The 11,426-nt window shown below is 56.9% G+C and overlaps 1 protein-coding gene across 1 annotated transcript; it reads left to right on the forward strand.

The window, feature by feature from the left end:
- GPRIN2 (G protein regulated inducer of neurite outgrowth 2) lies at nucleotides 9,637–11,006 on the forward strand. Its single transcript, NM_001245975.1, is given in 4 exon segments — nucleotides 9,637–10,118; nucleotides 10,121–10,509; nucleotides 10,512–10,525; nucleotides 10,528–11,006. Coding segments are annotated over 4 exon segments (1,356 nt in total). The 5' UTR covers nucleotides 9,637–9,642; the 3' UTR covers nucleotides 11,005–11,006.

Below are 11,426 nucleotides of genomic sequence, written 5' to 3' on the forward strand. Positions count from 1 at the left end.
CCCAGAGAGAGGGACAGCTTTCCTGGGGTGTGGGATTGCAGAGCCAGTGAATACGCAGGGCCATTGGGATGCCGCAAATAGAAGAAGAGGACCCGTTGGGCAATAGCCAAGGCCAGGTCGTGATGCTCGGGACCCTAGTGGCAGTCAGGCTGCATCTGCGCGCATCCAGCATGGCATACATCATGACACTCCATGCCAAGCGGGCTCCTTGAAACACTTTCTGTGAGGTTTGGGGGGCTCTCTGATGCTCAGGGAGCTGGGAGCCCCAGATCTGAGTCTTGGATCTGGCACCAACTCTCAGTGTAACCTCATCTAGCTCTTTTGATCCTGGGGCTCAAGTGACTTCCCTAAAAAGGGAATATGAGTAAGATTCCTGAGATGTTGGAGGAAGGGCCCTGATTCCTGAGTAAGGGCAGCAGTGGGTGGCAGCCTCGGAAAACATTTCTCCAATGTGCCCCCGCAGCCAGGGCATTTCTACCATATTGTGTGTGGTGAGGAGGCCAGCCATCTGCCAGACCTTGGGAGGGTACTCTAAGATCCCACTGGGAAGGGGGCTTAGCACAGTCTGAGTCTTCCTGAGCAGAACTCCACCTTCTCACCAGTGACGGAGCCCCACCAGTTACAACCTAAAGCTGATCACTGGAAGGGGTGGGGTAGAGAAGGTAAAAACCAAGGCTTCCAGGCCCTAAGCAGCAGGATCTCAGGCTGTGGGGAGTAGACAGTGGTAGCTGTCATTCAAAGCCAGGTGGGGAAGCGTGAAGGCATGACCCATAGGGCCAAATGTTGTGCGTGACATGGTCATAGGGTGGGCCCTCCACATTCATGGGTTCCTGCATCCACAGATTGAATCAACTGTGGAGGGCAAACTTAATATATCAATCACGATTCATTGAAGCTAAGGATGTGGAATCTGCAGATACAGAGGGCCAACTATAGGGCTTCAGAATCCCCAGATTTTGGTATCTGTGGCGTGTCCTGGAATCAACGCTCCTCTGCCCCACTGACTGTATCTGCTGTCTACTTTGGTCTATGAGACACACTGAGGAAGGGCAGCTCAGAGCTACAGACAGGGGTACTGAGGCTGGGAGCGGTCCCACACGCAGAGAACACACCAAGGCATGGGATGGGGGCAGTTGGGTGTAAGGTCCAAGCCACGCACCCCTCCTCTGGACTAGGTGCCAGGCTGCAGGGAGTGAATGGTGCAGCTTTTGCCTGGGCTTTCCATGCTCCAATGGCTGGGGAACTTTCCACATGTCCCCTGCCCCTAGGTGGAGGAGCAGGGCTGGAAGAGACCAGAGAGGTGAGGCTGGGCCGGAGATCTTCCCAAGCTGGAAGAGCAGCAGAGATGGCACTGCTTCTCAGGCCTTGAATCAGAGGTGTGCGGATCCCTCAGCAAAGGGCTGAGCAAGCAAATCAGAGGTCCCTAGTCCCTAGAGCTGGGATCAACAGAGGAGGGTCAATACTGGGACTCAATTCTTAGAGACTGGGACCCAGAGGTAGGGCAAGCTTCTCTTATCACGTGGCCGTGGGGGAAGGTGGTAGGAATCTCTCCAGGGAGGAAGGAATGGGCAAGTGGCCGCCTAGTTAGAAGTCTGTGTATAAGGAGTCTGTGGCTGTCAGAGATTGGGGGATAGTGTATGAACTGAATGCACAGGCCCCTAGCAGGGCAGAATTGGGATTACTCAGGGCCAAGACTGGCTCCTGGCATCATAGGGAGGGGAGAGAGAAAGGCAGGGCTTTGGGGGGCTGCAGAGAGCAGCAGGAACAAGTGTGGGCTTGGGTGGGGTTGGCTTATCCCCACTCAGTCATTGTGCCTGCCAGTTCTTGGGGTCCACAGGGGCAGGCTGGAGATTGAATCCTCGGAGCTGGGTTAGCTTGGGGGCCAAAATGGAGACACAGATGTGGGTGAAGAAAGGGGTAGGAGAATATGGCCTTTTGGGCTAGAACTGGGGACCCAAATCTGGGCATGGAATTTACGAGGTTGAAGCCATGGGGACGAGGTAGAGGGCTCTGGGGACAACGCCTGGATCATTGAGGGGCCCGTGGTGGCGGAGTTCAATGGACCAGAGTCAGTCTTGGGGTCTGCAAGAGTGAACCTGAGAGGATGGGACTGCTGGTCCAGGGCTTGGAGAATGGAGTTCCACAAGGCCAGGACTAAGAGGGACCTGACTAGGTATCCCAGGGAGCAGATAGGTCCTAGCGCTGGGGTCTCAAGGGCAGCGTCAGAAATCCAAGACTTGAGAAGGGTGGGGCCAGGATAACAAGGACATGGGGCAGCGTTATGAGGAAGGGGGTCCCCAGAGGGGCTCTAGACCTCTGTGCAGGGCCTGGTGAGGGAGGGGAACGAGGGCTGGGGGCGGGGGGAGCTATGAGGACTTGGGCTGGAGAACTGGGTCAGGGGTTGGAGGATTGTGGGGAGCCCAGCTTGTAATACCAGGGATGGCGGGGTCAGGTTGGGAAGATGGGTGTCTTGGAGGGTCCTCGGGCAGGACTAAACAACTAGAGGTCATGGTGGGGGTGGGGCCTAAAGGAGGGGACAGTGGGACGTGCCCTGAGGAAGGGGTCCAGAAGGAGGACTGGGGGACTCGCGGGGTAGAAAAGGGGAAAGCCTGTGGGGCTGTGGGCTTAGGGGGGGACAGTGTGGGGAGCAGTTGCGCCGTGGGGGCGGGGCGAGCAGGGACTCGGGGGGCGGGGCCGGGACGCCGACGTGGGCGGTGGAGCGCGGGGGCGGGTCCAGGTGAGCAGGGCCACCGCCCCCTTCGTCCCTCCTCCCCCGGCCTCCCCGCACAAGTCACCCCTCGGCGCCTCCCTTGCGCTGGCTCCGCGGGCCAGGCGGACGGCGGCTGGCGGCGTCTTCGGCCCAGGCCAGGTCCGGCTCGGCTCCATCTTGGGCAGCTGCGCCGGGCACCTGTGGCGGCCGCAGGAGCAGCGCTTCTGCCGGCCTGCGCGGCCCCGGGCGGGCGAGAGGGTGAGAGGCCAGCTCCATGCTAGCCCGTGTTGGGGCGAAGGGATCGGGGTGGGATGGGCGGCGCCTCTCCTTCCTGTGCCCCGGAACCCCACTCCTCACCTCTCCCTGCGCTCAGACCCTTCGCATCCCGGCCCCCGCCGAGTGCTCAGAGACCCCCCTACCACGGCAGCATCCCTCCTCCCATCTCTGGTCTCGTTGCCTATCCCATCCCCTCTATCACGTCTCCTCCTCCCATCCTCCCATTTCTCAATACTCTGCCCAGGACCCCGGCTCCTTCCACCTCCACCCCTGCTCCATCGCTTCTTCCCCCTCCCACTCCTCCTCCCTTTTCCATCCCCACCTCCCACCCCACCTTCCTCCCGTGCCCCAACACCAAACCTCCCTTCTCTCTCATTCCTTCTGCCCTCCATCCCTACCCCTTTACCCCCCAGCCGCCTCTTCCTTCAGTCACTGTCTTTGCTGCTGGGAAGGTGTGTAGCCTAGTTTGGGGGATCGTGTTGAGGACCTTCTCCCTGAGTCTGGGTGGGCCTTGCATGGGAGGGGCAGGACAGGGACCCTTGCCCTGGGGGAGAGTGTATGGTGTGGTGTGTTTAGGCCTTTGGCCCCCTCAGCCAGAGGCGGCCCGAATATTTGGTGTGCAGTGTGCAGCTGTGTGGATGCTGTTTCCTGCAGGCTCACAGCAAACGGGCCTGTGTGTCGGCCTCTGGTGTGTCCACTGGTGGGATGTGGGCCTATGCTGGTTCATGGGTGTATGGGTGCCCAGAGCCACACAGGTGGGAACAGACCAGCCATGTGGGCTGCTTCTGGTTTGGGGTGGCTGAGTCTGGAGGCTGCCCTCCATCTCAGGTTCCTCCTGGGAAGTATGGGCATATCCTCCTCAGGGAGGAGGCTCTGGGGCTGGTGGGGCCTAGGCCTCTCTGGTGAGCAGAGCTGGGCTCTGGGACCTCTGCCCCACCGTTAACCCAGAACCCTTTCCTGGCACTGCTTGTGACCTGGGCATCTTATTTCCGAGGGCCCTTTCCTCCTGTGACCGGCAGGTTTTATCCCTCTGAACCCTTCTCAGTAGCTCAGGAATGTTCCCAGCTGCGTTCCCCAGCCTTGGCGCTGACTGGTCCTGTCATGCCCTCTTTTGCTGCTGGGATGGATCAAACCACCTGCTCGAGGTTGCCCTGCTCTCCCCATACAATGAGGGGTTTGGGTGACATGTATCCCCCCTTAGTCCCTGAGGGGTAAGTCCATATTTCAACATTTGAGCTGTTTCCCCTCCTGACCACATAGTTCACATCTTCCTGTTTTGGTTTTTCTGGAAGCAGAAGTCATTACCCAAGCCTGATCCTTAAAAGAGGAGACTCACATGGGATGCCACAAGTGTGGTCTGCCATGGGACCTGATGCAGTGGCCTTGGTGGTCCCTGTGGGTGCACCCCTCAAAGGCCCAGGCCCCTCTGCTGGGAGACATAGCAAGAGCTGGAACCTCTGACCAGGTCGACCTACCGTTCTCTTTGGTGGGCCAGTCTGGAAGTTTCTGCAGAACTGGGAGTTTTTACTCAAAATGACATTGGTTGATTGCTGTATGTGAGGCTGGTGGCTCCTCCATTTGCTGACATGCAGCACTGTGGCAGCAGGAGAGTCCGGCCTTGGCCACAGGAATTGGCCACGTTGCAACTTTGGCATCAAATGGGGCAGGAGAGAGAACACTAAGGAGTCATCTAAAGAACACTAGGGGTCTTGAATACCTCTGTACCTGTCCTTTAACTTGTGCTAAAACATCTTCCCAGGTGCTTTTTTGAATGAAACTGGAGGCTTTTCCATGATTTTAATTTTAATTTTATTTTATTGGTGTTTATTGCATTTTCCTTTTTTTTTTTTTTTTTTTTTTTGCTTTTTAGGGCCACACCCACAGCATATGGAAGTTCCCAGGCTAGGGGTCGAATTGGAGCTACAGATGCTGGCCTACCCCACAGCCACAGCAACGTAGGATCCGAGCTGCATCTGAGACCTATACCACATGTCATGTACCGCTGGATCCTTAACCCACTGAGAGACACCAAGGATCAAACCCACAGCCTCACGGTTCCTAGTCGGATTTGTTTCTACTGCACCACAACGGGAACTCCACATTTTCCATGATTTTTAATACAGACAAGCATGCCATTCGGGGCATGTAGCGTGCAGACTCCAAATTTGTATGTGTCCATTTGCGTGTGGGTATGAACATGTGCATGTGTATCGTCCCAAGTTGAGGTTTGAAATAGACTTGGAATCAGTGTGATGATGGAGGCATTAGGAACACTGGTGGTAACTAGTCCTAGTGTGGGATGGGGGTAGGAAAGATTCAGAAGCAAGAGCAGGCTAACTTATGAGGGGATCTCAATGGTTCCCTAAAAGCCATCTTTTTGCCTCTCCCCAATACTAGTCCTGGGATAACTTGAGCACAAATCACTTCAGATTAGAGGAGGAACGTTAAGCAAAGATAAGATGATTAACAATCACCATTCTAGGCAGTCCATACACACAGCAGCCCTGCAGGGTGGAGATTTATTTCCGATTTGCAGACTGTGGGGAAACGAAGGCTCAAAGAGGTTAGGGGTCCTCCTGAGTTGCACCTGTGCAGGAAGGGGAAGAGCCTGGCTTGGAAGCAGACCCCTTGCCCTGCCTGCTTGCTCACAGCTCCAAGGCTCATTGGTCAGCTCCATTGCTTCCTGGGCCGCCCCTCTTGGTGTTGGTGAACCCTCCTTTCCCTAGCATAACTTGAGTAACTTCCCTCAAAGCTCTTTCCTCCCTTGGCTGGGAAGGCCAGCTGGGGTTCAGCTCTGGGTTCTTTGACCTTTCTGAGCTTCTTCAGGTCTCCATCTGCTCCATCTGGTCACCTGCCACTTGTGGAGGAAGGCAACCAACAGACCTCTCTGGGGTCTTTGTGGTCACTGCTCTCTCTGGGGAATGGCCAGCCTTGGGGACTGGGCAGCCATCTGGTGAGGTAGGCAGAGCAGGACCCTTGTCATGGACAGCTTCTCACCAGTTCCTGGCAGGGTCTGAGGGTGCCCCGAGCCTTGGTCTACCTGTTTCCTCAGGGGGGCCAGGACCTGGCCTGGCTCTATGGCCCTTCCTCCGAGGAGGGCCCAGGGCAAGTGGGGCTCAGCGAGAGGCTATGTGTGCTGTCCAGATAGGGTTTCCTTGGCATTCTTGGACTTGTGGTTTGGTGCTTGCCGGCCTGCCAGGGACAGTCTAGGACCACAGCCTTCCCAGCCAGCAGTGTGCCTCTTGCCCACCTGACTCTGGGCAGCCTGTGAAGCTGCTAAGAATCAGGCGTGGTGGGCTGGGCATCCAGGCTTTGTTCCTACTCATTTACCTGTTCCACCATCATGTCATGGTCACCACTGGGAGTACCAGACGCTGTGCTGGGTGCTGAGACTGCAACTGAGTCACGGCAACAACTAATAAAAAGGGATGACAGTAGAGGGTGATAGCGTCCAGGAGGAAGATCTGCAGATACTCAGTGGGGGCACAGAAAACCTCAGACACTCCTGGGTTTGACTCCTGGCTCAGCCACTTACTAGCTGTGTGTCCTTGAGCGAGTCACCAAATTTCTCTGAGCTTTGGCCTTCTCTTCTGTAGAATGGAGAAGATGACATAGCTCCTGAGGTTGCTCTATTAAATGAGACAATATTGGAAAGGAGATGGCACATGCCTGGCCCAAAGTGGGTGATTGGGTACTGGGAGCTTTTATTATTATTATCATCACTGTGATTGTAGTTGCTTTTATCGCCCTTCTCTGTCTATACATCCATCTTAGAGCTCCTTGAGGGTAGAGCCTGGGCCATAGTGCTTTCTGGGGTACTTATCCTTCTCCTGACCCTTCCAGGGGCCAGTCTGGCTTTAGCCCCAAGGAGCAGCCAGGACAGGACACTCCTGCCCAGGTTGGGGCCATGTCTAGAGCCACACAGTCCAGTATGGTCATCATTAACTACATGTGGCCATGTAATGGCCATTATTTATTTTATTTATTTTCTTTGTCTTTCGTCCTTTTAGGGCTGCGCCCGATGCATATGGAGGTTCCCAGGCTAGGGGTCAAATGGCAGCTGCAGCTGCCGGCCTACACCACAGCCACAGCAACGCCAGATCTGAGCTGTGTCTGCAACCCATACCACAGCTCATGGCAACGTTGGATCCTTAACCCACTGAGCGAGGCCAGGGATCAAACCCACAACTTCGTGGTTCCTGGTTGGATTCAATTCTGCTGCTCCATGATGGAACTCCCACATGTGGCCATTTAAATTTCAATTACCTGGAGTTAAGGATCTGGCATTGCCCGTGAGCTGTGGTGTAGGTCGCAGATGCAGCTCGGATCTGGTGTTGCTGTGACTCTGGTGTAGGCCGGCGGCAACAGCTCCAATTAGACCCCTAGCCTGGGAACCTCCATATGCTGTGGGCGCGGCCCTAAAAGGACAAAAGACAAAAAAGAAAGAAAGAAAAAGAAAAGAAAGTAAATTTAAATTACTTAAATGTAAGTAAAATCAGAAAACCAGTTTCTCGGTTGCACTGGTGAGCTGTCCAGTGCTCAGTAGGCACACGTGGCCAGTGTCTGCCAAATTGGATGGCACAGAGCAGCATCTTTCTGTCACTGCTGGAGGTTGTGCTGAACCAGACGTCATAGCAAGCCCAGGGCTCTCAGGTCCAGCCGCTCCAGAAACATCCTCACTGTTGCCTTGAACAGTCACCAGCTATCACGAGCTCTGGGACAGCAAGAAGTTTGCAGTATACAGAAACCGAGTTCCCGAGAGCCCTTCCCACGTTCCCTTTCAGGTAGCCCTGCTCACCAGGCCAGGGAGCTTGGTTTCCCAGCAGTTCTTACTTATCAGGCCAGGCTGGGAGGGCAGGACTGGGATTGCCAAGCGGCAGCTGTGGCCTGCTGACCCGCCCTGTTTCTCCAGCCGGTCCTGCTTGGCGGGGCATCTCAGAGTGATGTTTCTCATTTGCAGCGCTGGCCCTGGCCAGGCTGGCACAGATGCCCCGACCCCACTCCCTCCCTCTGGGGCCTTGCCCAGCCTCCAGTTCTCTGTTCTCTTCTTGTGCCTCCTGCCTCCTGCTCGCCCTGCTCCTTCCCCCGGCACCATCTCCCTCCTCTCTCTCTCCAGGTTTGACTTGCATGGCTGGACCTCCAGGATGCCTTTTCTGATCCATCACAGAAAGTGTGCTCTCCTGCCTTGGAAATGCCCTCCTGTTTTTGGCACTCAGTCCTTTGCTCTGTGGGTTTACTCTTGTGTTCGCTTGTTCTCTCCATCGGGCATGCAGCAGACCCTCTGAGTGCCTGCCATGTGTTAGGACAGACAGAGGGGGAGCAGGCCGGTGGCTTCAGGCTGGTGGGAGGCCCACGTTGGCCAGGTTCTTCTAACCAGGCCAGACAGTGCTCAGCCAGAGACGGAGCCAGCCCTTCTTGGGAAAGCGTCCCTGGGAGGAGGTGCTGGGGTGGAAGGAGCCAGTGCTGACGAGGCTGCCCATGGGCCTGGGGGCAGGTCCACAGGGGTCTGTGTGGCTGGAGAAAGGGACAGGAATGGCAGGGACAGAGGTGGGCAAGAGGGGTGCAGGCATCTGATTGATGGTACAGGTAGCCCCCACTTTTCAAAAGTTTGCTTGTATGATGGACTTACATTAGTTTAGTACCTGTTTTCATAAATGGGAAGAAATCTGAAGAGGATTTTTGCTTTTATAAGAAAAAGTGTTTGCTTTGCTTTACACCATTTCCGTTTGCAGAGGTTTCCTAAAAATGCTCTACTTTCCAATAGTAGAGGAACAGTGGGGGAAACCTATATTGGACCTGATTCTGGGGGGGCACAGTAGATCTAAATTAGTTCCATGTTGCCTAATTCCAAGAGCCTGGCACACAATAGGTGTTCAGGAGATGGCCATGGGAAGAATGAGCAAATGCCCAGTGAGTCCCATGTGTAAAGGGCTGACGTGTGGGACCTCTCCCTACCCCTGGAGCCAGTGAAACCCCTTCACAGTGACCAAGACAGAGCCCCAGAGATTGAGCCCCGGAGATGTGACAGCTCAGCAGGCCAGGCCAGGCCAGAGACAATGGGGAGGGGGCTCAGAAGAACTCAGGGCAGTTCTCAGCAGGCCTTTAATTCACGCTCATCCCACAGACCTTCTCTGAGTCCCCACCATGTGCCACAGAGGCTCCAGTACAAACGAGGGGGACGCGTATAGTCCTGGGAGGAACCAGGCTGGTATTCGCCCATCGAGCTTTACTGGTTATTAAAATTAAAATACTGTGACGCTTCTGTGCTGACTCTTGTCCCAAAGCCCCCACCCCCAAGGGCCCAGCAGGCTAGCCCTCTCCCCTGGCTGCCCCTCCCCCCAGTAGCCCAGCAGTAAAGAGTCAACCGCCTGCCTGGTGGATGGTCTCCAGGACCTTACCCTAGGGCTGATTCTGATCGCTTAGCTCTGGTTTATGGATTGTTGAAGTGTCATCCGTGTGTATAATGTGTGGTGACCTTGATTTGAATTGTCTGGGATCCTGTCATGGTTTGCCTGTGGCTCTGACCTGTCAAGCAGCTGGGACTGAAGCTGTCCTTGCAGTGTGCCTTGTCATGCGTGAGCCCCCAGCTGAGTCCATGGAGGTGCTGCCCGCCTGACTCAGTGCTGCCTCTCCCTCTGTCTCTCTTGCAGGCAGCCATGAGATCCAGCCGCCCTGAGCCTGGGGCCCAGGAACCCCTGAGCCCCTGCCCTCAGCCCCTATCCCGGAGCTCCTCCAGCCTGATGGGTGAGGGCCAGGGGCAGAGACCAGAGCTCCGCAAGAGCACCAGCAGCACTGTATGGCAGGCCGAGCCGGGTGAGGCCAGTGCCGGTCCCCACGTCCCAGAGGAGGAGGGGCTCTGGGCTGAGAGCGAGGAGCAGGCACAGGCCTCCAGCCCCCGGCCACAGCCCAGAGCTGTGGGTCACTGGCGGAGCAGCACTGTGGGCAACGTGTCTACAGTGGGTGGCGGTGAACTGTGTCGCCTGCAGGACCCCAGCGCCGCTGCTGTGCAGAGAAGTCACTCGGACCTGGTCCACAGCACCCAGACCCGGGGCCACAGCGGTGCTCGAAAGGCCAGCCTCAGCTGCTCAGCCCTGCGTAGTTCGCCTGTCCACAGGGCTCAGCTGCAGCCCAGCACACTTCTGGACAGGGCAGCCAGGCCCCCGCAGGCCTGGAAAGGGACCTGGCTCCAGAGGATGGGACTTCGAACTCAGCCTGGACCCTGGGGGAGAGTCAGATGAGGGTGCTGCCACCAGACCTGGGAGGCACTGTGGCGCACAGCAGCAGCCCCAAGGCCACAGAGCAGTTGGCCACCACCTCCTGCCATGCTCTGCCCCCAGCAGCTCTACTCTATGGCATGAGGGAGGTGGGGGCCAGTGGCTGCTGTCATGCCTTGCCTGCCCCAGGGATCCTGGCCTTTCCCAAACTAGTGGCATCAGTGAGTGAATCTGGGCTGCAGGCTCAGCATGGGGTGAAATTCCAGTGTAGGCTGCCTGGGGGGCTTCCTGGGCATTCCCACTGCTGTGCCACCTTTGGGGTTCCACGGGTTAGCCATGGAGCCTGGCACCAGGACCAAGGATGTGTGGACCATGACCTCAGCCAGTGACTTGGCCCCTGTCTTGGTGTCCCCTCTGTCAGCCCAGGATGCTGGTGTGCAGGCGGCTCCCAAGGCAGTCTGCAAGGCTGTGGCCACTAGCCCACCCCTGGAAGCCCCTGTGGCCCTGCACACATTCCCAGAGGTAACTCTGGGCTCCAGCCTGGAGGAGGCACCGTCCCCTGTGCGGGATGTGCGATGGGATGCCGAGGGAATGACATGGGAGGTGTATGGAGCTGCAGTGGACCCTGAGGTGCTCGGCGTGGCCATCCAGAAGCACCTGGAGATGCAGTTTGAGCAGCTACAGCGGGCACCTGCCAGCGAGGACAGCCTGTCTGCCGAGGGCCGGAGGGGACCGCTTCGAGCTGTCATGCAGTCCCTGCGGCGCCCCAGCTGCTGTGGCTGCTCCAGCACAGCCCCTGAGTGAGGCAGGGCAGCCCTTTCTGCTGTCCTGGGCCCATGGACTCAGCCCTTGGGACAGTGGGAGCCCCGTGCTCTTTGGACTCACTGGCACCCATGGACGTGTTTCTGTTCCTGGCTGCCTGCGGACCAGAGGACTGCAGCCTGGGGGCTTCCTGCCCCCTGCAGCCAGGCTGGTTAAGGGCTTGGTTCTCAGGAGCCACATCTGCACATGTGGGCTCTGAACTCTTGGGCAGTTTCAGCACTGTGCGAAAGGGGGATCCTGACTTTTCTGTAAAAATCCTCCACCTTCTGTTCAGTCTCTTCTCATAACTCTGCTGTGATTTCCCTGGAGGCCTCTTGGTGGCTTTATTTTTGCAGCAGCGCTGAGATACAAGGAATCCCTGACAGGAGAGGTGGGGCCTGGAGTGGTGAGAACTGTCTGGGTCT

The sequence above is a fragment of the Sus scrofa genome, chromosome 14 (genome assembly GCF_000003025.6).
Source record: "Sus scrofa isolate TJ Tabasco breed Duroc chromosome 14, Sscrofa11.1, whole genome shotgun sequence".
NCBI lineage: Eukaryota > Metazoa > Chordata > Mammalia > Artiodactyla > Suidae > Sus > Sus scrofa.